Source organism: Zophobas morio, unplaced genomic scaffold, assembly GCF_036711695.1.
Source record: "Zophobas morio isolate AGI-343-1 ecotype UQ-CSIRO unplaced genomic scaffold, CSIRO_AGI_Zmor_V1 ptg000026l, whole genome shotgun sequence".
In the NCBI taxonomy this organism is placed as follows: domain Eukaryota; kingdom Metazoa; phylum Arthropoda; class Insecta; order Coleoptera; family Tenebrionidae; genus Zophobas; species Zophobas morio.
In genome coordinates, this window is record NW_026972131.1 from 16,663,563 (window position 1) to 16,690,235 (window position 26,673).

Below are 26,673 nucleotides of genomic sequence, written 5' to 3' on the forward strand. Positions count from 1 at the left end.
AGGAGTGGCGCCCTTCTAACACGTCGAATTTTTAGAGACTCATCACGTCGGTTCGAAACAACCATAGTAGCATGTTATGTACCTGTCTGTTTAAATTTTCAGGCAAGCTGGACGATAATTTTTGGATGCCTTCGTAGAGAAATGTGCACGTAAATGCGTTAGTTTCGCCTACATTTTGCGATCACGAAGTTTTTGTAATAATGTATGGGATAGAAAAGATCGCATGATAAGTTAGCTCAACTTTACGCGAAACAACTCGTCTGCGATATTGACTCAAACAACAAACATAGTTACTATTATTGCTCTCATCCATTATTTTTTCTAATTAGAAGATTTAACATAGTTGAACGTAGATATGTATATGGTAATTTAAACAAGAAAATGGAAAATGGTAAAATGCTTGACTGTTGTTTTGCCCTTTACTTGGGCCACCGTTTAAAGAGCGCAACTTGTGTAATTATTAACCCACAAAATATCTCCGCTAAACTTTCCCAGCTGTAATCAAATATTTGCCTTGTCTCTGAGGTAACTCGAAAACAAAACACAAGGTGTAACAAAGCTGCTGAACAAAACAATCTGACGAGGATCGGAGCTTGTCAAGAAAGAGCAACACGACTTACAAAGTGTTGTGTAATTACTATACTCACAGTGCACTGTTCAGTTGCCAATAGGTCGTATCTTCGCTGACCCAAGGGTTGGAAGGTTGTGTTGGTGTTATCAAAGGATCATATTCCGCATAAGTTTCGACATGTTGGACCATTCCCTCTAAAGCCTGAGATACTTTGACGCGAGTCCTCGACAAACTGTTCTTCAACAGTTCAACCTGCAAAATATTTAATTAATACAAAAGTCGAAAAGACGTAAACATATTCAAACGTACGTCTCTCCTGCAGTCTTCTATGGTCCTTTTACGCGTCCGGGACCCGTTCCAGCTACGCGTCGGAACAGGACATTGCTCCAGAGAAGTAACCATTCCAGGTGGAGGTCTATGAACTCTCCAATACGCCCTCTCTTGAGAATCGCTGATGATTTTATCACCTTTTTTCAGGACTTTTGACAGTTTCACCTTAAAGGAACTTTAATGTAACGATTGAAACATGTTTCGATCACAAACCTGTTCCTCGGCTTGCATCGTGATAAAATCCCACTTGTTGGCCAAGTTCTTTCGTAAGTTACTCAATGCTTCCAGTTCGTAATCCTCTAGACCGTGCCTTTGTTTGTTTCTTAAAGTTCGTTTAGCTAAATAAATGGCGTATTCTACATTATCCGGCGGTCTGTTTTGCCAAGGCCAATAATATGGAGACTGAAGAAACGAGAATTAATTTTTGTGCAAAGACAAAATTATGAACTTACTTGGAATCTATATAATGAACTATCATCTTTCACAACCAAGTTTTTTGAATCGCTTACAGGAAAAAAGTAGCCATACTGACATAGCTGATTGGCTAGGTTGAGGGCCTCTGTAAAATCGAGAGTATGAGAAGCTGTTCGTCGAAAATTTTGAGACAAATGGGTGCCCAAAAAAGCGACAACAAATTTACCAACAATAATTCTATTCAGTCATTACCGGTTTTAAAAAAACAAAGCACCATCCTTAATGGGTATCTTTACTAGGAATTTATTGTTGCTAGCTCGACAGGAACATGACAACAAAGAAGTATATGACACTATGTGATCTCCGCCATTGGGGGATGAATTTACAGGACCCTTGAACGACAGTGCCTATTTTGCGAATTAGCGCACTCAAATATAACAATAATTACATATTTCAGTTTAAAATGTTTTGACGAAAGAAAAACAGTTATTACGGTTGTTTCAGTTCAAGTTCTAGCTATAGGTATTCCGGTACCATTTTTCGTTAAAATAAAAAAAAATGTAACTATAAATATGGAACGCCATGTAAAATATCCCCTGCAATCGCGCTTGCAAGTCTCCAATCAATAAGTTTTCATCCCTCGTCCGCACGTAATATCCCCTTAATAATAATCTCTTACCGGATTCTTCGATTCCGAGACGCTCCATCAGCCATTCAATTAAGTCGTACCCTGCATAAATAAAATATATAGGTATATATACAGGATCGTTTCGTGGCTTAATTAAAAAACGCTTTAGTCGCAAACACACAGATCACTGTAATAACAGCAATCTGTTTGGGGTTGCGTATTTAAATGTTTGATCGAAATTCGATTGAGTTTTTTGCGTAAACGGGCTTACCCATGAAAGCGGCGGGAATGGATGTAAGGAATAATTTTTGGCTTCGTACTGGAACGCCCCCGTGCTCCGTGTCCTGCATCTCTCTCACCAACCCCTCCATCTGTAAAAAAAAACATGTGCGAATCGGTTGTTTGTACAGTACTTAATGATTTTATCGAAATTAAATTTTAACGGTCAAGTTAGAACCATTTAGCATGCAATTAAAGCACGAGTTTAAAACTGAAATTTAATATTGGACGTGGAGTTATAAATAAACTAACTGTTTAGGGGTTAAGGAGCACCCGGCTAGATCCACAGCTGTAGATTCTCAAATGTTTCGAATGTTTCGGAAACGATGAATAATAAAGATTGTCCTGTGGGTTACATCGGTAGTGGTAGTGCACACGGCCTTATTTACAATTGTTTAACAGGATTATTCGAATTTGTTTACAAACTTGAATACTGCTGTATATATTCTTTCAAGGAGAATCAAAATTCCCCCGTTCAGAATTTCTACCTAGTTTGAATATATAAATACGCTACGCAAACATAATTCCCTACGTCTTCATTTTTAAAAATCGTAATTATGGTAGAGGTACATTGTGGAAGACTTTTTCGACCTGTACTGCCGTAAGTGTATCTAGCCTTTCGCTTTAAGGTAACTATAGTTCTAGCAACAAATTTTTTACTTCACAGGTGTGCTTATAGAATGATAAATTTGTAATTTGTTGTAAGTACATGAATTTGTATTTGCATGTTTCTTAAATGTATAACTTGTCCCGAGCTTCGGTCGCGCCTTTTAGATTTACGTCATTTTCATCGTACCCCATTCTTCATAAAATGGTGTATAGTGTACGAATAATGTGATTGCGTAACGTTGCCCAGCTGTTAATTTTCAAGAAAACATTCGTTACTCACCACGACGTCACGACGACAGGTAGGCGAGTTTTTGTTAAAAGAAAGCACAGTTCTGTAAATATTTATTAGTGAAAACCGGGACATGGCAGCTGGTTTCGATTTTAATAGCAGCCAGAAAACATTTTTTACCGATTCTTGTTACACTATAACGCGTTACAGAGTTGAGAAAAACTGATACGAGCTCACATGCTTTAGGTTGCGTTATCATAGCACTCGGTTCTAGCGACAAATTTTTGAAATTCGAGCAGATAATAATTAATACCTGCCAAATCGAGAAAATGTTGCAAAACAAAAAGAACAATTTGAAACCAAAAAGCAATTCGCAATCTGAGTGGTACCTAGGTAGTTGTGTATCTCTCGACTATTTATCATGACGTCAAAAAATAGACAACGTGTAGTGTGCATTTTTTATTTCAAGACGTACGGTGTTTGGTTACAGCTTGTTCGTCAAAATTTCTAAGCAGCTCGTCTTAAAATTAATCTGCTTTTGAAATTCACACTAGTAATAAGTGACTGACAACTTTCCTTAAGGCATTTCTTAGAAAGGAAACTTCTCTTAAGTCGTGAAGCGATATTATTGGCTGTAAAAATTTACCACGAAAAAAATTGCGCTATGCAGATGTTTCAACTGATGGGTACAGCACCATGGTTGCATGCATAACTAGGATATCTCCGTAGTTCCATATTACTGTTGCGGGTTTTCTTTGTAGCAAACATTGACGGCTGATAATAAATGGCCCGTTTTACGACATCCTCACACATTTTAGGAACCGCCCAAAACAAAATCGTCGAAACGGGCAGTGATTTATCGGGGTATAAAAGGAACAATGACCCGCAAAATTAAACCAAGATGTAATCTATAAATTTGGGTGTACGGTACAGATATCATTTCTTAATGGCTTCACAGCTTCATTCCATTTGTCGAAAGTACGGGCGATTTATTGTTGTAGGAACACCAATGGTGCATTACTGGTTGTGTACAGTTATTGCGCGTCATTTCGTTTAGTTTTGTAGGGGCAACTACGGCAGCGAGAGGTCACTGTGGGAGACCCTCAGAAATTTTTCCGTTAATTAGATTGTAATTTTTGAGTTTGAAAGGATCTAAATATAGTCCTTGTTTGGTCACCGAAAGCTTTTATAAAACGGCCCTCGTTTAGCAAACTTTGCACTTAATCAAAACCACCGAGCTGGTGGTATGAATAAGTAATAAGGCGACCCGTTCACGGTTTACCTCTTCGGTAAAGTCCGTGTTTAAATACTGTAGATAATCCCGGAAGACTGTGTGCAAACACTCAAAATTACTATGTCTTGCTCCAGAGGCAGCAGTAAAGAGAAGATCCGCACTTATACTTAATTGAAATTGATGACGCATTCGATATTCCTCCGTGGGAGGTTTTTCAAGGGATCAAAAAGAAAAGTCTGAAATAATTGACTAGGGCGGTTGTTTTACCGAGACAGCTATTACGATTAAATGGGGAACAAGTTGCATGATAGAGATTAATTGCTCCAAAACGGAGATTATAACGTAATGTAACAGAGGTAACGGAGAATCCCATGGCGTTGAATAATCGATTTCTCTTGAGAGTTATATACCCTTTCGGTTAATTATTAAAATACGCTACTTGGGACGCTGGGGGCCATCGTGGAAGTTTAATCGCCTTATCACAGAAGCTCGTTTTTCACGCTTAAAATGCGACATATAGTGACATTTGTGTAGAAGTTGCGATCGTGGAGCCTCTGCCGTACAAAGTTCCGCCATTGATTGCTAAATATCGATTTTAGTCGGATCTCTCGTCACGAAAATATTTTGGAATAAGGTGCTCTTCATTTAATGAATTTATTGCCACCCTATTACTACGTCATTTCGTTGTTCAGTAAGGAAAAACCGATGGAAGGTATTTGGAGCAGTGACCATGAAGGGATGTTCCTTTTCGTGCAACTAACCCATTCAAACCGTAATAGGTTGCCCTTTTCCCTAACATTTAGTTTTTATGTTAAATTATTATCAATTGGCAAGTTGGTTTGCAGAAACGAAACTAAATAGTTGCGTTTACCGGAAGATTTTTTGGTGGCGTATTTATGAAGAGAGTTCAGCTTTAATTAAAACTGTAGAAATTGGATTGACGGCTTGTAATTGTACCCAGCCGCATTGTGGTGTTTATGTTCGTGAGAAACGCACAGTTTACTAGGAGTTTCGTTAGAGAATTTTGTACGGAATTATCGAGGGTGGATTTTTTTGAATTAAAAAAAAAGTATTAACGACGTAGGATTTTTGACAAGCTTTCCTTCATTGGATCGAGTGCGTACCCAGAGAATAGTGGATGTGCCAACGCTAATTATGATAAGTAAAATGCGAGTTCGCTAAATTTTATGTGATAAGAATGATGTGTGCGCAGATTAGGAGATTTTTTCTTCATTTTAGAACGTGCTTCATAAACATTCCCTCACTTTTCGCGAATCTACGTCACGGCGGTGGTAAAATTAATCACTTCAGTAGATATTCTGCGATAAAAAAGTAAGGCCCGTTAACATGATGCTCTAAAAGTGCACATCAAATATTAGTGAAAATATTCGTGAAACTTTCTAAAGAAGAGTTTTTTTTCCATAAATGTTACAATAGTGCCCAATTCTCTCCTATACGAACAGTATTAAATGAATTATTCATAGTGTTGTCTTCCTTGGGATAAACCAAATTTATTGATTTGTTTCTTTTTTCTGCATATTTCATCTCAGATAAAGTTTAGCAAAGTTCAGCAATATCTGTCTAGGAGAGTTTATATCAATAACAATGTTTTAGGCGAAACATTTTGGAGGATCAACCAAATCAGTGAAAAAGTAAACGCAACATTATAATTTAAAAAAATTGGTTAAGTCGCATCCGATTATAATTCCAAGAAGCAAATTGTACATATCGCTACCCAGTTTTTCGAAACTTCTGTGATCGAGAAAATTATTTTGATGCTTTCTTCGATAACATCATAATAAATAAGCGAATAGAACCAAACTCCGTCTCCGTCCCACAAAGAAATCCTTCCTGCAGTCTTCTAACATAACCGTTACCGCACCCATTTTTATTTTTTAACGTCGCGTATAAAAATTGGACACTTTTTCAAAACTTGGAACGAGTATGTTTTACACTTATCTTCCACATTTCCATAAATTATTGCGACCGCGCGTCTACGCGAAAATTTCCTGCCGAACTGTCGAAAATTTCAGAGTACTTTACAATTTATCGCTTTCTTGAATATGATCCAGTCTTGCTTCGGAAAGTAGCAGCGAATGTGGCACAGCCCATTACGTCGTCAAACTTCAGACACGTTTGCCAATAAATGGGGTAAGCATTCCTGGTTATCGGCACGCACTTGATGCGTTCGACAGGGTATTGGCCTTTGAAATGTCAAATTTAAGTAGAGGCAGGTTTATAAAATGGAAATGTTGAAGGAGGAATGTTTTTCGGGGTTTAGGAGAGTATCGATTTTAGTTCAAACATTCAGATGTACATACGTCCTGGACGGAGTTTTACTGGAAACGCCGCAACTTTGATCGTAACTGTAAAAGATAATCCGCCAAAAGTTGAAGGTAATTACTTGTATCTACTGTCTAGTTAATTTGTAATTGAAATTTTTTATTTTATCGTAATAATAATATTAATTTAGAAGCGTTTGTATGTGATTAAATGTTTAATTTGATCAGAAATAGGATAACATAAGATGATCGTACTGAGCGAGAAATGAGTATTTTGATCATTTACACCTAGCACAAAAGGTTTCATGATGTATTTATGATTATAATAATGCCATTTTATTTTTTCGACGTTTATGATTACAGCAGTTAGTAATGGAAATTAGTTTTGTACCAGTTTTGGGCCTTGTGGATGCTTCAGATACGTCTAGGAGTATCTAAATCGTCTCACATTCTTAGAAGGAAACGATATGGACTAGTTACGTTACGATGTTCTAACTGATCCAACTTCGACAAAAGTTACGTAAGTAGTGAAAAATATTACCGAAATTCTAATTATGTAATAGATTTACTTTAAATAAATCAATTTCTTTTAATTTTTGATAAATGTAGTAGTTGTTAGTTCAAAGTTTGTAGAACATTTGCAAATTTGTCATCAAATAAATTAAATTTTAATTATTACAGTGCTTATCGGACATTTAAAGCTTTCTGCAGACACTTTTTCCCGACTGAGACAATTCGCTTAAATATTTAATAGGAGTAAATAAAAATGTACCTCACAGGTATCACAAACAATACTGTATGTCTCTATTGGATTTGATGTTTGTTATTTTCTGCGTTACCAAATTTATTAATTGTAGGAATCTACATTAAAGCAGACACTTTTCCCAGCGTTGAATTATATTGCTACCACATAAGGTTTACTGCAAAGATTTTAATAGAATATAAAAAGTAAGTAAATTACATATTAACAAATTTTTAGCCGGTTGTTAGACCTCTGACCTAAAGTCTTCGGAAGGGATGTAATGGGGTATCCACACACAGCGACCATAATCTCCAAGCCTTTTAAAGATTCGCGTGTCGCACAACTCCGTGTTTTGTGTGTGTACTTTGGTGTCGTAGGGTTAAAATCAGATTTTATAACATAAGGATAGTTTATTTTCAAACCATATAAATAATACTATCAGTTGTCTGACAATTTTATTACAAAATTAATTTCTTATATTGTTAGTCTAATTTAATGTATGCTCATGGTTATCGACCATCAATTAGGCACACTTTTTGATGTATATACTGTTATTTACAATTTATTATCTTAAAATATCGTCCGTTGTCCTGGTCTTACGTACTTTCTTATAGATCTCTTATACCCAAATTCCTCATCGCTGCATCGATATTATTCAACGGATTGCCTGTGTCCTGCAGAGGTCTCCCACAAAGTCTCTTCATCGACAACATGTTATCGAGGTCAGTTCCGGGCTTTATTTTCCTGTACGTACACCGCACATGTATCCTACTTTCAAACATTCCAGGTCTATCGTTCGCTCGCGACGTAGCATGCGCGGTAGTTTGAATTTCCACAACAGCGGTGAAATTATTCCGAAAAATGAGCATCATAGATCCAAGATCAGCCCTTTGTCCGACAGGAACCCACGAAAGCTTCTCTTCGATACGAAAGTGGGGATAAAACTGATCGTATTTACTCGTATAGATTTGGTCGTTCCCATTCGCAAGACAAAATCTACAGCCTGATTGTAGATTGTACCGAATGTTGTTGAGGTTTCTCCTGTGACCAGGGTCAGCAAGCCACTTTTTCATTTGCATGTTGGTAGCCTTGGTCATACACATCCGTGCCGTGGTTGCGAATGTTCTAGCGAAAGCCTGTCGCGATTTCCTCGCGTCGTTTCTGTGGTTTCCCCCAAAGATGGTATCGTCGGCATTGTCTCGTGCTTGACTTCGTACGTTGATAATTTCTGCTTCTTGGGAAGAAATTACTGTGTCGAAACCGATGCGATTTTGATTGCGCAATTCGTTGAGAACGTCTAGTGGTAGCTGAAACGTGGGATCGGTTTCCAGGAAAATTACGTCACTCGTCATGATGCGTTTCTTAAAGCACTCCTCTGTTACGGTATATCACATCTACATACTTTAACTTCACTTATTTCGACAGGAAACGAAACACACACGTGAAACAAAACGGGAACGACCGACGTTGCGTATTCATTGTGACGAGTCTCTACTGGAATCAGTCGCACTGAGTCATGTCGTAACCTTCGCATGGTTTCCTGTACTTCATTTATACGAGATTCTATTTATGGATATTGTTTCCTAACGCGTAGGAATATATTGTACTGGCAGAAGGGAAAAAAATAGACATTGAAATCCAAAAATTTGTGAATGTCAACACTGCTGACATCTGTCAGATACCACGGAAGTGTTAATTTTTTTTACCCTCACCACCACTCTCTAACGACCAAAAATTGCCGGACTAGCCCGGCAGAAACCTAGGGACTAATAACACTAGTTTACAAATTTAAACTTTTTTTCATATCCAAAAATAAAAAAAAAATAGTTTTTACTTCTTAATTACTTACTGATAACAAATCCAAAAATGGATAACCCTTATCACGTCAGGTTTTTTCAAAAATTCAAAATAATGAACTTTGCTTTTACCTTCACGTTAGGTTAAACTGATTCATGTTAATGCAGCATTGTCGCATAAAACATGTCTTCGAAATCGTGCAAAGTAAGTGCAAATCAGTTTTGTTACGTTTGTGGTAAAATTATAGTACCTAAAGCGTGAAGATCTGTTCAAATATGCTTAAAAAGAAGGTATCAAGGATTTTGGGACGAAAATGTGTTACTATTGGTCTATTATAAGGAAAACTGACAGTACTGCCAATAAAAGAAACGCTAGTGTTAATCATTTTTAATTTTCAGTCATGTTTATAATATATACTGGGTGTTGCTTTTATTTGATACAACCCCTGTAACTACTTTATTTTTAAAGATAAACCTGTATTTCTTTGAGCAAATTTGTATCCTTTTAAAACATCTTTGTGAGACCAAGCTCACATTTTTATTATCACGTCCCGTAGAGAAATCAAAAGCAACCAATTATTCTAAAATCAATACTTGAAAAATTTTAAATAAAACATTGATGTAGCTTGAAAAATTGACACTCATGTTATTTATTTACGTCGATGATCTTGTAAAATGATACAAATTTGCTAAAAGAACTATATGTTCATATATATTTAAAAATAAAAGAGTTACAAGAGCTGTATAAAAGAAAAGAAATACGGGATGTGTTTATATAAATATCTCAAAAACCTGACGTGATGGATTTTTTCTGCTTTCAGATTTGAATTTCCTGAACCCAAATCCTTCAGATTCAACTATTTTTGTCTATGGATATTCTATCACATATAACTGATTTATCTGCGCATGTTTCTGCAATAAAGCACGGTTTTGAGTTAGAATACCTAATTTAATGTTTTAACTGTTAAAATCTGTACACCTTATTTTGGGAATGAATAACGTAATTAATGTGCGTCATGTAAAAAATTCTGGAAAGTCTAGAAAAAAAATCACCAAGAAGCGATATTCGAACTCACGGTCCTTAGTCGTCGGGTTGGTCCTATTCATGTTGGGATATGGATTCGGAAAAGCCTAGCCTTGTGATAGATGCATCGTTTGGTTTGTTCCTGAGCTTGTTGTTTCGTAAAAGTTGTACGTCTAAGGTTACTTTATGAACAAAATACAATAATCAGTTTGTTCCCCCTTCGTTCAAGGAGTTGCCTCTAAAAACGCTGATGTCGCAATGATGTCGCTACATTCTTCGATTACCTGTTCATCTTTTATGTACAGAACAAGAAGAGATCCTTAAGTCGCGGACGTTGTACCCGTAATTTTCTTCTGCAATTTACCAGTATCAGACGCCATAAAAAGTTTCCACTAATTGAATTTTTATCGTATCGTAATTTAAATAGCCAACATAAATTATTTTTGTAAGGTCAATGGCGAGTATACGAGTTATCGTATTAAAAATAGTTCTTGGGGGACGGCAGTAAGCAATAGAGATGAGTACGACGCATTTGTTCTACAACCCTTCACTAAGGGTAAAATCCTTTCATCATGTATAATTCCATCAACAGTGCTTTCGCACGTTTGACCAAAGCTTAAAATAGCTAGAAGTGGGCTGAAACGTAACACCATCTTATGTAAAATTCAGTGAATCTGTTAGAAGACTATATAACCAACCCTCTAGTTCTCCGAACGAATGCTGAAATTTCAAGTACGTTGATGTTTTAGGACAAAAGCAAGCAAAGCCATATATTCGCAATAAATTAATCGTCCCATAAATTTTGTCGTTTTGCCACAATTCTGTACAAGACCATCATAAATGTACATTACATTATTCAAAGTTTCGATACTTCCGCGAATTTAAAAAGCACTTTTATTTTGGAATGTTAGTTGAAAACAACAACATGAATTGACACGCTCATAAATATTCAACGGTTACTCTCTGTAACGCGTTAACACAATTGTCTTATGTTTAAATTTGGCGACGAAGAATGTTTTGATGGAGAGTTTCCGCCACCAATTAGCATTAGCTACACGAGCTATCGTCTAATTGCATTGAATGAGAGGGCGGAAAATGTGGAATATTTCTCGCAATCGAGCGACGGTATTGGCATATTAATTATTTAGTTCAACATCTAATTAACCTTTGCTTCTAAATTTACCGGAGGAATTTAATTTAGGGACAATTAAAGCAGGTAGCTGAGGACTTGTCACATTCTTTAACCGATCATAGACGACGAACGTCTGCAAGAGGAATATCTGATCTAAAATTTTCTTGACGAAGAATCCAAATTTAGGAGAAAATTTCTACCAACACACATCTAAAAATTACAGAAAGTAATCAAACGTATGCATACGAGAGAGACAAACTGATGATGACTTCTTAGTACGTAATGCGTCTAGTTGGGGATTGATGAAAGTTACTCCAAAGATTATTGCGTCATCATAAAACTTCTCTAAGAAAGTCCGACTCTATCTTTATGTTATTTGTAGGATGAATTTTTGAAGTTACATTACCGAGTTTTCAAATTTTTGGTAAGATATTAACTAACACCGTCGATTCAGTTAATACACCATATTAATACGGAATTAAAAAACTGGTGGCGTCACCTGAAAAAAAGTCTCATATTTTGATCTCGTAACTACATATTAGATTTGTAGAAATCATTTTTTATAAATTCTAAAATTATTTCGCCGTTTTAAGGGTTAATGGCGGTTATTATTTGCAACACAAACTCAAACGAAAGCACCGAATGATTTTCTTCGGTGTGGTGTTGGCGTAGTGTCGCCTCGTTTTGTGAGAACCTTTACCTTTTTAATTACAGCGGAATGTAGTAATTTATTCGATCGTTTCGCTGGCGCTTCGTTTTAATTAAAATTCGGTGCACTTGTCACGAGAGTTATAATTTTATAAAAATATGTGGCGCCAGAATGAGTCTGCATTAGTTTCTCACTCTTCCAAATTAGCTGCAGTTAGCCAATTTTGAAGCACTAGTCTGGAACTTCGTAATTGAAACCGTATTGGTGCAATTACAAATTAAGCTCCTATCAAATAAATTAATCGACAAAATGCAAAATAAAACCGGCTTTACAGCGTACCAAGTTCGCATGTAATCGCTCCATTTGATTTTAATCAGAGTCCCACAGCTATACAACACTGTTGAAAACATAAAATTGACGTTGATTTTGTGTTTAATTTTTCCTCGAATAAGCCCGAAATGGGATAGATCATGATAAAACTTTCGCGAACTTTACTTTTCGGAGAAATTGAACTTGTTCGAGCCCACTGAAATAATTTAAAACTTTCGTCCGATATATCGATTGTGCGCGAAACTTGGGAAATCGCCACTAAAAATAGTGCTAAATCAACTAGGTCCTCGACTTGTTTGATAGGAAAAGCCTCCACTTGAAATTTTTCTAATTTCAATATTCGAAGGAAAATGTGTCGAAAGTTGTGAGAATTACATGACATGTCAGCAATTGGAATGCTTGGGGCGCACGACACATATTGCATTTCAGAAACGTTTTCTGTAACACGTCTTCGAGACAAGGACGTCTGAAGTGAATCCTATTTCTTTGAGCTTTTCTTTTCTACCGTGACAGTAACGTCTTTTCCAAGTGTCGTTTCTTATTCGAAAATTTTTCACGACTCGACAAGTTTTTAAAGTTTGTGGACTCTGCTTCGTTCGCGATTTACACCGGAATAGCTGAACTAAATCGAGCGGAAACCATAGCTTTCAACTCTGGCCAAATCGTTTTGTCTGAGATGGCTCTAATTGTTTCCAAAGTTGGCTAAAATTGCTCCCTTAGTCGGGCCTATCCAAATATGCTCGTCTGCCGTAAGCCCTGAATTAATTTGGGGAAGCATTGCAATATTATCACACAACCACCTACAGAATATTAAGTAAGTAATGAATAAATTGTGGGCGGCGGTTCAAAAATGCCCCGAAATTGCATCGACCCTGGAAAAGAGAAAAGTAAAAATAGCAAAACCGCGATATTCTGTCCTTTCGTCGTTTTGATTTAGTCGATTGTCGCGGTATTTATAATTTTGTATTCTTTTACTACTGTGAATATGAAATATTCCGCGTAAGATAAATTAATACAATCAAAATGATGTCAGACTAGGATTTCTGGTTCTCTTACTTCTCAGTATGCTAGGCTGCTGAATATTTTAAATGATTACACCTTGTAATTTGCGCTAAGCTGCTTGTGAAGACCTTGACATGAATCTTTAACCGATATTAGAGTAGCAAGCTCTCAGATGTATAAGTAATTGGCTTGTGATAGTTAAATGCAACAGTTCCTTATGAGTTCCCAAGGATCGTGTAACTAACAGCAGCTCTGAAATGATAAGAGGTAAGGTAAACCGCTTCCGACAATAGAACGAACGGTCGGTCTTTGCTACGAAGCTAACATGCATCCTAACTGCACAAGGGAACTGTTTTGAATAATCAAAGTTTACAATTACAGAACTGACAACTACTGATTGTTAAAGTCAGAGCGTATTGAAATGTTGGTTCGGACGTGAAAATTAATTACATGATGTGTATATATGGCTAACAGTAAACTTAAATAATGGCGGATGGATGGGGTGCGTCGCAGTTCGGTTTTGGGCGTAGTTTTCTGATGAACGTTTATTTGGTTCAAAAAGGAAATAGCAAAAGCCAGCCTTTGAGTTAATGTCGACTGCATGCGGGTTTTATGAACTCTAAATGTTACTTAGATTTATGTATTTTAGTTTCTACACCTGTCGAAGATTTATGAATCATAACATAACTTTTAACGTGGTACTCACGTCATAGAAATACACTTTTATTAGTATAAGTATACGAGATATGTAATTATTTGTATTCAGACGAAAAGAAAATAGATAATTTGTTGCAAGGTACAGAAGGTGGAAAGTGGTTTCAGTAAATGCGTATACTACATCGTTCTGGTTGTTGATTTACCTTATGCAAATATTTACGTGAATAATAAAGCGATCACGGATGCAAATGTGTATGTTCCTGAGGGAACTGAAATATTGCGATTGATAAAAAAAAAAATCGCATCACCCCGACGGCGTGCACGCAACCTCAGTGCTGTAATAAATTGAAACACAATCGTCTCCACTTTTTTAATCCGAGTTTCACAACAACGCTTAACCAAGTTAATCAAATCAATCCAAGTTAAGTGAAAAAATGTACGAGAAGTTGGAAGAGACATATCATAAATCCATAATGTTCTTGATCTGTACTCTCAAACGTGACAGTGGAGTTTAATAGAAGCACTCCGGTCTGAAATTTATGGACGGAAAATAAAATCTAGATTGAGAAAACAAATCCAACGTCTGGAGACTAGATTCTACGAAAACGTAACTACAGGTATAAAATGTGGAGATATGTAGATCTTTATGCGTACTTTGCCTAAAATTCCATCTTAATTCTCACGCTGACATTACTTAATAAAAAGCAGCACTAGATTTAGAGAATCACCATAAATGATACCAGGGTATATTTTTAAAAAGTCTGATGATTTTCCACAGCACATGACCTAAAGTTTAATTAATTGTTGCGTCAGCTGATATTAAACTCAACTGAGACGCATTCTTATATTTTTTGCTACACGAAACTAAATATGAATTGCATTTCACTATTCATTCATAATTCTGTGCGCCATATTCTCATCGTGCCTCCACAAGCATCAGGCGAACGTCGGCATCTTAAACTTTACCTAAAACGCGACTCGCCAATTAACGTACTTTACAAACTTACATTACAAGAGGAAAGGAGGAATCGATAAAAAGCGTGGTATGTTTACGTAATGCTCACTAATAAAACAGCAATAACTTTTTTATTTATATATCGATTTTAATGAAACGTCGGTATAGATGCGTATTACAGAAATTGCCGGCTTAAGAGTAGGCAGTCAGAAAATGGAAAATGGTAATTTGGTGAGGAAGTATGGTAGATTTAAAGTTTGTAATTGCCAATTTAATATTTAATTTCGTGTTTTCAAAGGACAAATTAATGGCGCCGATGAAAAATGTCGTCTTTTTAATATGCGGACGATTTGAGGGATGGAATTTTCTTTGAACAACAAATTGATATTCTTTGGGAAATATTTTTTTGTCATTTAGGTATGCTGCATTGGGAGTTACGTTTGTGGGGTGAATTAAATTAGTTATGATTTATGCATGGTTGTTTTATCGGTCTATTATATTATGTAATCCGGTAATTAATGTCAAATGCAATAAACTGAAACATTTGAGCTTGCCGGTTTATGAATTATGCAAAAAAAGCACGAGTACAGTGCCTGAAGTAGGCCGAATTTAACTACGATTATCGATGAAAATAAGAAATGATAACAAATCATTGATTGACTTATCTACACGTTTAGAAATTTTAAAATATATAATTAGTACTTATTATACTAACGATGCAACATCCCGTCGTCTTGTTCAGTAATAGTGTGTGATTTACACAATTACTACATTACTTTATTGTGTTATTTACCTACACAATTACTCAAATCCGGAGGTGTTAAAATTTTTATTTTTATTCATGTTTTTAATTATAAATTAATCTTAATTGCGCTCTACTCATACATTTAAATTTTCACGTTTATAACAAATACAAAATCCGTCTGTTTTAATAACGCCAAAAAAAGCAGTTAAGTGACGTAGAGTCGAAGATCCTACAGTATATGGAGTACAGATTACTTCGATTGGTATTAATTCACAACTAAGGATGGAAAATCTTAATCTGAATGTTCTGTGCCCTTATTTATGTAAGGAAGTATATATTTTTCTATTTTTAATAATGAAAGAAATGAAAAGTTCGCGAAAAGAACGCCGATCTTTAAGTATTTTTTGAAACTCAAATATTCAAGGAGTTTATTTTTATATGTATTACTATTCTGTTTCATATTTCTTATTTAGTACACTTTCGAGGTTAATAAAGATACCAGACTTTTTCATTACATCTTTCTTTAATCGTGTTAGTAAATTGAAACTCAAAAACTTTATTGATGTAGAGGAACAAAAAGATTGCTTCAAATAAACTTAAAAATGTATCAATGTTCATAATCATGGGTATGCAGCACATAAAAATACTTTTAAATCATTTAATGTGGTTTATGCAAGAGCTCTGAAAATGCGAAACACTAATTTAGTTATATTAATTCGGTAGAAGTTTTATTAGAGCTGGTTAGCGCAAATTCGACAGTGTTTTATGAAATATTTAATTGTATTTGATGTTCTACTGCTGCTTCACAGTTGAACAGTTGAATTTAACGAAACCATAAAAAATCTTCTTTTCAAAAGTTGTTGCGATGTTAAGTACAACAAGTTTTTTATTCGTAGGAATATAACTGAATATGTTGCATTTCTGAAGCAACTATTTCTTCTTAAAAAATTAAGTAAATTCAGTCCTGATTTAACAATTAGCGACATAAACACTATTGCCTGCACGAAATAATCTCTCAAAAACTTAACACCGTAAACCCTGTCGGCAAATTGCCTGATATCGTGAAGATTGTGAGAAAGATTATTACGTGTTGCCTGCGTTATCGCTCCGCCCTTATCTCTGATAACCATATTGATTCGTCTCGTATTAGCAGTGTTGAAGTCAATATAATCTCCATTGAAAATTTCCTTGAAAAACGTGCTTCTGCCTTATTTGCAGACGTAAATCCCCGACATTTATATTTATTTTTGATAATAATAATCTAAGCCGTGAATCACGGTCAGGATGTTGCGTCACTCATTCAACGGAAAATTGATACGAAGAAGTAAACGCTTTTAACTTCACCGTAAGTAGTAGTTGATGGCGCAAACATATAGCTGAAATCAACGTCAAACTCGTCTCACAAAAAACTTCCAGTACTGTGATGAAATCGTGATTAATCCATAGGTAAAACAACCAATATTGACTAGCCAATTAAAAATGCTGACATTTCAACCACACAGTCGTCAATAATTTATAAAGTAACAATTACATCGATTTCCTGGAATCTGGGATGCTATATTCCAGAACAGCTGTGGCCAGCTCGTTTACTAGCATACCTGGAATGTTTGATCACGTGTGCTTACATTCGTAAAAAGTCGAGTCCTTGAAAATTCAGGTCACAATCAGCTCGATTAAGAGCGTTGACAGAAGAGTAAATTATCGCCAAGGACCGCCATCAACCGATGTCCCTAATCGCAATATAAAAAGGCTCGAACAATGCCTGCGGCCATAAAACGGCTCGGATTTCTCCGCCAGGAGTGAAATTTTCAGCAGGACGTGAACAGTGTTGCCAAATAATTCAGTCATTTTTCAGGGGAGGAAATTGATATTAAATCACCAGGCGCAACACGGTCTTTACACATTCCCTGTATTTTTAATGCGCTGAAACGGCGAAACACGCTGCTGTTTATTGGGGTGTTTTGCAACGATGCCATTAAGTCATTAGGGGTGACAGAACACTCAGGACAGGGGATGTTTTATCACTATTATAAATTAATACCAAAATAAGAAACTGATTTTTTCGCATTTCATTCAGTAATACACAAGATTTATGCACTTCAAATCGTACAGTAATAATTCATTTTACCGCATAGCAACCTCAAATTCATTAAAACAATGAGACAATATTGTTTTTGTTTCATTTACTTCCATTACATATGTTAAAAATACAATTATTTCAGCTTCATGGGCAGTACTCAAGATATCCACACTCACCGGAATATTCGTCGAATCGTGCAATTCCATTTATGCTTTATTTTAAATTTGTTTGATTGTTGTTGTATGCAAAAAACGAGTTCTGCTTGGTCGCTAGGTTATTGAAAAGCGTTACCTAGGTGCTATTATTTTTTAGCCACAATTGACTTTTATTGAAAATTATTAACGCAAATAATATCTGGCTCTTGAAATGCGAAAAAATAGTATACGCGCCTCGATAGAAAAGTCTTTTCACAACTCGTATGGTTTTTAAGTTACTCGCTCGCTTCGCTAAGTCGTACTCAAACAACCATGCTTGTTTGGTAAAACTTCACTTTTCTACACTTGGCACGTAGTGTACTACTTTCAGTCTGCTCAGTTTTTTTATTTATATACCTACATATTTTTTCGTATTTTCCGGTTCAAATTAGTATTAAAAATCTCTATTATTATTATTATTATTATTATTGTTATTTGTTATGTGAAATCAACAAAGAAAGTGTGTAGAATGTAATAAGATACTTGCTGAAATATATGTTCTATTTTTGCATAAATAACTAAATATATTTCAAGTTTGAATCGAAAATAATTCGCTGTTGAAGGTTCCGCCTAGGGCATCTTAAAATTTTGAAATGCAAATTGGGAATATGAGTTTTTTTAAAAGGTTAGTTAACCTTTTTATTTCAATGCTATAAGGTGTCACAAAATAAGTAAAAAAGGGTTTAGATTCTTTATAATTTTTGTAGTTAATGTTTTGCTCTAAATTAATAATTAAGAGAGACAATATTTTCATTTCTAGTTTTACATGTCTCTACGTGCAAAAAATTGTTCAACTTTCTGTTAAATTTGATTTTTATAGTTACATTTCCATGGCGTAAAATTGGCGACGGTTGTGTTTTGTGTGATCTATAAAACTCGATATTTCTGGGAAAAATGGTTCGGCGTTTTTCTTAGAACTATCGGACTACCCGGTTCCTGGAATTCGCGTTTTAATGAGTTCGCAAAATTGGAAATATGTCTTCGATTGTTAATTAATCAATAAATTAATGAACTTTGAGTTATTTTTGAAAAAAAGTTTTGGTTTTTGGTGGACAATGTGTTTAAGTGAAGGGGTTTTGAAAATAATTCCTTTGCTTTTTGAGGGATAAAGTTTTAGTGGATTTAGTGATAGAAAGATGTACGAGGATTTTCTCGAGGTCATGTTATTGTTAAGCTTGTACTGCCTGATTTCTAAAATTAAATCACGTATATTTAAAAGGGTTAGTTAGGTTAGTTAATGATATGCAAATTTATTGCGGTTATTGCGTTTGTAAACACAAACGATTGGGATATCTAAATAAGACATTGTGTACATACGATATCGTTTTAGTTCTAGTCGTTTCGGTAGCTTTAGTGCTGTACTTTTAACTAATCATAGTCAGCACTGACAAACGCTTTCATTCCTAGACATTTCTGCCTCTCTGCCCACCCTCCACCATTAATATAAGTGGGACCGAGTGCGGTATTTTGACATGTCTAATAACGGTTGCGACTGTACAAAATGGATGCTTTGTATAGGAATTGTCGTTTTCTTGGCAACGTTGGAAGATTGGAAAGAGCAAGGGTATGGAACCGGATCGATATCACGATTACGCGACGGCGGTGGCTGCTGCTAGGAAACGCCAACGTCGACGACGCCCTGCATCAATCAGGTCCTGGGGAAGCCCCATCGGCTGTCGTCAGGACCATGAACTGAACGATTTAAGGCTTGAACGTCTCAAACATGTCGATCTACCAATTTATCACTCGGGTTAATACGGACGGAGACCGTGGCATCCAGCTAACTTACGAGAATTATTGACCTGTTGAATGGTAAATTGTTTTAAAATCGATGGACGGCCGGATGCTAGGGATGCTGACGTTATTTACATCTCAAATAAAAAAGTTAATTACGAGGATTAGCTTTATGCTCGGGTTCGGCTCGAATGGAATATTCTCAAGTATCGCTGGCCGGGCTGAAACTTTCCAGCTGAGATAACACCGAGATGTAACGCAACTTTGCACATTACAGTTTCCACGAGAAAGAGCAAAATAATTATGTCAGCGTCAATCTCAGTTTTAAAAAATATGCCAGCGCGAATAATAACGAGTGCGAGGCGGTTTAATCTAATTTAAATTTCGCAAAGGGCGGAGAAACTAATTACTGACATACGTTTTACTTTTTAATTTGTCGTTTGTATTCGTCATTTATTAAAATATTGGTAGTATTTCTTGCTGTTGTACATGTTTGTATAAATTGTACACGCCTTCCATATGTGTTTGTCTATCTACGGAACTGGACTGACAGAACTTCTGATTTGACTGGTTCTTGCACGGTGAAAGCAACAGAACACCCATGGCGCCAACGTGCGACCCTATTCAGAAATTATAAGATTTAACCGTCAAGAAAAGTCTTACTAAACCGTATAAAATTGATGTCGCCGTTTGAACGAAGACTTTATTAATTTTGAAATTATAAAAGTACTAATTACGACATTTGTCGTATACTTGACTGTAAAGTTTCATAGCAACTTAAGAAGCTAGCTTCAGAAAATGTAGAAAGAAACTGTTAAATGTAAGTGTTGCCCATATAAGGATAGCGGAGGAAATATTTAAGAAAAGTAAAAAATGCAATAAGAATAACTACCTTTATACTGCAAAAAACCATTAGGATCTATCACAACATCGTTATTGTTCGCAAATGACGACTATCATATTTTAACGTTATCTAATATGGAAAATTAATTCGATTTGTTGATTATAGCGGTTTCATCATTATTTGAAACAAACAAATTAACTGAATAACGCGTACATTCCACAATATTGATTCTTCAACCAGTAAAGCTGATACTGTTCATATTCGGAATTGATAGGTAAAGTTGTATATAAACCGCTACTCCTGATTCTGACACTATATCATTACAATTAAGTCTGCAAATTACAAATGCCACAAATTTATCGAAACTTGCGGAATTGAATCTGACCTCACCTATCAACAACACATTATCAACTTGTACTCAACGTTGTGTGTTTATAATTAGGTATCGCAAATTATTGATCAACATATGCTTCCCTGGCATAGTTTTCGTCGTAAGTTTTGGGGTACCGTGAAACTTTTTAAACTTTTCTGAGCAGAAATTGCGATTTCTTGAAAGCTCCGTACTTAAGTTTATCTAAATTAATTTTTGAGTAAATATGCAACATCTGTCGTAAAGACTTTTAGACAATGAAATTCGGTCAAAGAATTTGCACTCTCATTAGAAAAAAGTGACTCGTATGAGGTTAAAACTTCCAAAGTTGCACTGTGTTCGAATGGTAGTTTAGACAAGAGTTTTATTTTTCCAAACTAACTTTAATTTTTTCCTAAAATAACGGGGTGAAATTTTAATGAAACGTCAAGTCTCGATTCGCTGACCAACATTAATATTCATGTTTGTTACAGTTAAAAAAATCTCAGTGCAATGCTCTCTACTGTGTGGGATATTCATTAATGTGGTGTGGGTGTTCTTAAACTCTATTTTTGGACACATTTTCATACGCGAAATAAAGTGTTTCACGAAGTATGTTAGTGTAATCCTCCCCTGTCATTGAGATACTAAACTGTCGTAAAAAATTAAAGAAGGAGTTGGTTATTTATTCTTGGAAACTTCAAATGGTACACGCGACAGCTTCACAAAAAATTAAACCGTATTAAAAGGTATTCTCTAACATTCAACTAGTTATTATTAGTATTATTATTATTATTATTTAGGAAACAAATTGCGTCATTTATGTTATTCAAACTTTAAAGTAACAAAGGAACTTAAGGTATATACATACAGTGCTGTTATTCACGTCCACGACATTCCTTGGTCACGTTTTTTAAATAAAGAGAATACTGAATTATCAAAATTTACCATCTTATCGTAACGAAAAAAATCTCTTTGAATATTCAGTTGCGGGAAATGGACCATTTCCTCTAATATATTTTGCTCACTTTCTTATCTCCTCGGCACTTTCAAAGTATGTATATTGTACGGTCTTCGCGCAAAAATATTTTTTATGCGATTTTCCAGATCAAGCTAAAATAATGTCCCGTACACGGAGGCGGAAGAAATCTCCATTCTCCGAGTAACGTTATTCTCCAAACTTTATGTTTAGAGCGTAATTTAGGCAAAGTTGGACTTTCGAACGTTACTGTTGAAGATAAGACCCACCGAAAGCAATTATTCTGAAAGAAAGTTTGATAAGATCGTGAGAATCCGAGGCTAAAGTAGATATTTTTTTCCTAGCGGTAATTTGCAGAGTTGACTCAAGAAAAGTGGAAAATAATCTAGAGACAATTAGAATATTTACCGTGCGAAAGCTTCTGGCACCGTTATGGAGAATCATTAAAGACAAAGGATGTTCACCCTAAACTTGAAACCTCCGAAAATAGAATTACCTTGACGGGCCGGAGGCGCTTCAGTTCTGGTAAATAATTTTCGAAAGTTCGCCGTCTGAGGTCAGCCGTATCGAATTTTGTTAGCGCATCGGATGAAAGAACTTAGTAACGTAAGTATTTGCCTGTTTAATAGTTTCTTAGTTGTTCTAAACCGGCCTAATATAAAAACTATATAAGAATGTGTGTATCGTCTTGTTTTAGAATCTAATAATATGTTCGTAATTTTCCCAACATTAGTCGTGTATTTTATTGTGAAATCAGCTAATTCACAATCAGACCAATTCCAGATTTTTAAATATCGACCGCGCTGTAGTTTTCGCTAAATTCCCCATTTTTTAATTCTTGTAATCACAGGCAAAAATATATTTGGCAGGTTCAAAACGAAATCTTCCTTTCTGACGTGAACCTCGGACAGACGAAATCTTTCCATTTCGTAACATTCTCATCGTTGACGTCATTCCGTTGCGGTGGCTTGGGTTCACGAAAATGGTGGATGCGCCGGGCAAATGAAATATTTCGAATAACTTACTTTGTCAAAGGCGCTGGGCCTGTGGCATCGGTGGTCCCGGTGGTCCGGCTCCATGCGTGGGCCGTGGTGAGGGCGGCAGAGGGGGGGCCGGGCAGCCGGGCAGGGGCGCACGCCTCTAGCCGAGCTCCATGGGCGAGCTCTGCCCCCGCCCCATCACGCCGACACTCACCCCCACATACAACGAACAACTGCAACAATAATACAGTTAATATATGAAAAAACTTTGCAGAGACTATCGGTGACAGGGATGTTCTAAATTGCGATCGCGACTGGACAAAAATAAAAACGACGTTTTATTTGTGTTCGTGCGTGATTGACCGGTTTAATGGATATTCAGACTTTGGACAAATGCCTAAGGTGGGTAAAAATAGCGTGAGCTGTGTATATGGGTCCAGGATATGTGAAATTACATATACATATATGTGTAGTTTACATTTACTTAAGATGATTCGCTGCGTTTGGCTCATGGGATTTTCGATACATTTTCAGAATGAAATATCTTCATTGTCAACAGAATTATTATTATGAAATTTTAAATATAAGCTGTTTACAAATTTATCTATGTAATACAAGGGCAGCCGTAGGAGAAACGTGTTACGTTTTTTTGGTTGGAAACGACGTACCTACACTAAAAAGTAGCTTTTTGGACACCACTGTATTCCATTTCGAACAAAAAAGTCGACGATTAAATAGAGTTATATAGGTAAGTTGAAAAGTGTGGTGAAAACCGCGTTCCGAAATTTCCATAATAATTGAGATATTGAATTTTAAAAATATGTGATTGAAAATTTAATCAACATTTTAAAAAGAAGATGATGATAAACTGTTAAAAAAACTGTTCTGGCATTATCACGAGACAATTATGGACACATCTTATTTAAAATTTCTTAACAGCAAATCTAACAATGGAGACGTTACATTTTGAAAACGTATTGAAAATTTCATGAGGCAAATCCAGCGACTCCTCGTTTTACTGTTATATTGAACCAACAGAAGGATGACGAGATTATTTTAAAAGATGCGGAGGTATTTGGTATTCGTTTGGGGTGTGTAACTATCGTTGGCTCGTAGAACGTTGGTGGCGGCGGCTGCGGCATATATTTAGTTTTATAGACTAAGATCGACGAAATTATTTCATTAATATTGCATTATATTTTAGAAAATTATATTTATATATTTTTCCTAGTTTGCGCTCGAGAAGTAAAAAATTACCCAAACTTATTCAGATAGATCTTTCCTTGCTCTGAAAGCGCAATTAGTGTATGTTATGGCATATTTTTTAATAAAAATTAATGCGGTATTTTTTTGGTAAAGATAAATTTGTAGATAGATAAATGTCAGACATAAAATAATTTTACGGACTAATATACGACATTTCTTTTGCCTCTCACGACAATTTTCACGTGCAGGCTCGGAATAGAATGTTTTATTTAGAAACAAGCAAAAATAAAGCACACGGAAACGCGATAATTACGGCAGAGATTATCGTGAAATTGAAAAATAATTGCTACCAATGTGGCTACTGAATGTTGATTTTTTCCGAACTGCGTACGCCTACGAACTTTATTACGCGTATTTTATAATTTAATTGGAGCAATGTTGCAACTCATTTGGGAACAATTTAAATTTTACTAAAATATATTCACTAAGCCGATTGTGTGAACAAAAGCATTTCAAAAGACATCGGAAAATTATATCTCCCCCTTGAAAAGTCACGTTTTCAACTAGGAATAGTGTAGAATGGATTAAATTCTCAGAGAAGAATTGACGAAAAGTTAAATGGAGTTTAAAACCTATTTCATGCAACATGACGCAGCTCGGCAAATGCAGGAATTGAAAGCATTTTGTCGGAAATTGGCCGAATATTGAAGTTTCCACAAATTGCGACACTTTTCGGAACGACCATCATTACTAAGATGCAAATGCTCGTAATCGCAAAAAAACTGAATGTAACTGGTTCTTCACACAATAAATTTATTGTCAGAACCACTACTCCCAAAGGTTTATTTGTTATAGGTTGAGGCTTGTAATTTAAATGGATCTTCTGGAAATGTATGTTGCAAATTGTAACTGCGGGATTTAATTGGAAAAAGTTTTACGCAACGTCACATAAAATTCTAAGCTTTACAGAAGGACACATTCGAAGTAGGCGTGTTCATGGATAATTTTGTGAATCGCTCTGATTGGACCGAATCGATAGACCAACACAGATTAAATCCGAAAACATGAGAGTCTCTTCGAGACGATAAAGAAGTTTTTTGTTTTTGTTAAATTGCTCGGTTATATATGTAATAAGGAAAAAAATTAAGGAAAATACTGAAATGGCGTACCCAACTTCAATTGGCTTTTTACTGTTGTATAGATTTTAATGAAAACTTTAGTTAAACTTGAAAATAGGAACAGTGAAGTAAGATTGGCGCGATACGTTTCTGGTGCAACCAGAATACAACGATGTCTTGCAAAGACATCGTTGTATTAACGTTTGCACACACAACTTAAGAAAAATGGCATCTGCCTTTCGTATTCAAGGCAGATTGCTTTTTTTATGATGCAGGGTGAAGTTCATTGCGACTGTGGCGAACCGTAATTTGAGCCTGTACTTCCACTAAAGTAAAGCAAGTTCAGATTAATAACTGTTGGAGTCGATATTGTCTTCACAAAATCTGGTTCTTTAAAATTCACAATTTTAAGTATTGCCACCCAAAATTAAAAGTGAAGTGAGGGCTTGCAAAATGTTCCGGTAGTTAACTAACGTTTTACCTCGACGTTTTCCCTACAGAAACTGTTTTTTTGTTTAGCATAAAATGTCAGTAAGTATATAAATAAGTTTTCGACAAAACAGCAATTTCATGAGGTGAATTGTAGAACATTCGGATACTTTATGTTGTCGCTCAAAAACAGCCATTAAGTCGGGCATCGTATTGGGTTTATGACACCGCTTAACATTTATATTGGAGATATTAAATTTAACGTAAAATGCTAATAGCTTGTGAAAATCCCATAATCAACTGACCAAAATGCCGTTTCGTTTTATTTATCTTTATTATTCCCTGTCACACACTTAGTTAAAATTTAAATATCAGAACTTAGCATTTTTTCGAATATCTTTAAAAACTCTCCGTTCGCGTACATACCTGTTCACGTTTCTTTTCATCGTTGTTAGACGAGACACCCATTCTTTTGAATTTTTTACTTGAAATCCCCTAAGCGGTAATTTCTTTTAGATATAGAAGTGTCACCATGACGTGTGTCAGCTCTACAAGAAGTAACTCTGTTTCTGTCAGAAATGATTTCATTGAAAAGTCTTACTTCGTGCCTCCACATCAACAAATAACCCCTTACCTTTTTCTACAACTGTAAGATTACAAATGTCCTTTCCTGATCAGCACATTCCACCACGTTTTAATTAAACATTGAGAAAAATTGAGAGCTTCTCCTCCATCAATAATAATAATCCGTTGCGCGATAGTTCAATATGGATTTGATTAAATCACAAATCATCCACTGAATGCATTGACAAAAATCTATTTATCTTTGGTTTTGTTATACTTATTCGGAGTTTGATTTCACTACGATCACTTTATTATTTAATTTTGTATTAATACCTACCTACTTCCAAAAATTAAATTCTTGCAGTATTTCGCCAAGTTTGGAAGTAAGTTATGAGTTTAGAGACTGAAAATTACTGTACCAGAAGAACCTGTACTTGTTTGAAGAACCCTGCATCCTTCCATCTTTGCGTCAATAGATTCAGTTTTAATTAATCTAGGTGGAATGGTCTATTACAGAAATTTTTACTGCAAGAAATGACGTAGTCAATAAAGTTGTTTGGATGGTTCATAAAATTATTTTATGATTCA

At 35.6% G+C, this 26,673-nt stretch overlaps 2 protein-coding genes across 7 annotated transcripts in view; one reads left to right on the forward strand and one right to left on the reverse strand.

Moving 5' to 3' along the window:
• LOC135136720 (5-hydroxytryptamine receptor-like) overlaps window positions 1–26,673 on the forward strand; it is a 278,029-nt gene that overhangs the window by 74,736 nt on the left and 176,620 nt on the right. The window lies entirely within an intron of this gene.
• LOC135136730 (uncharacterized protein) overlaps window positions 1–26,673 on the reverse strand; it is a 39,623-nt gene that overhangs the window by 5,851 nt on the left and 7,099 nt on the right. For all 5 annotated transcript variants that reach the window (XM_064066172.1, XM_064066175.1, XM_064066176.1 and 2 more), the window contains exons 2-8: window positions 22,814–23,001; window positions 2,215–2,314; window positions 1,995–2,045; window positions 1,354–1,460; window positions 1,115–1,303; window positions 881–1,066; window positions 648–823 (exon numbers count right to left, since the gene is read on the reverse strand). In XM_064066172.1, coding sequence (XP_063922242.1) covers window positions 648–823; window positions 881–1,066; window positions 1,115–1,303; window positions 1,354–1,460; window positions 1,995–2,045; window positions 2,215–2,314; window positions 22,814–22,867 — 863 coding nt within the window. In that variant the 5' untranslated portion in view covers window positions 22,868–23,001. The remainder of the gene's footprint in view (window positions 1–647; window positions 824–880; window positions 1,067–1,114; window positions 1,304–1,353; window positions 1,461–1,994; window positions 2,046–2,214; window positions 2,315–22,813; window positions 23,002–26,673) is intronic.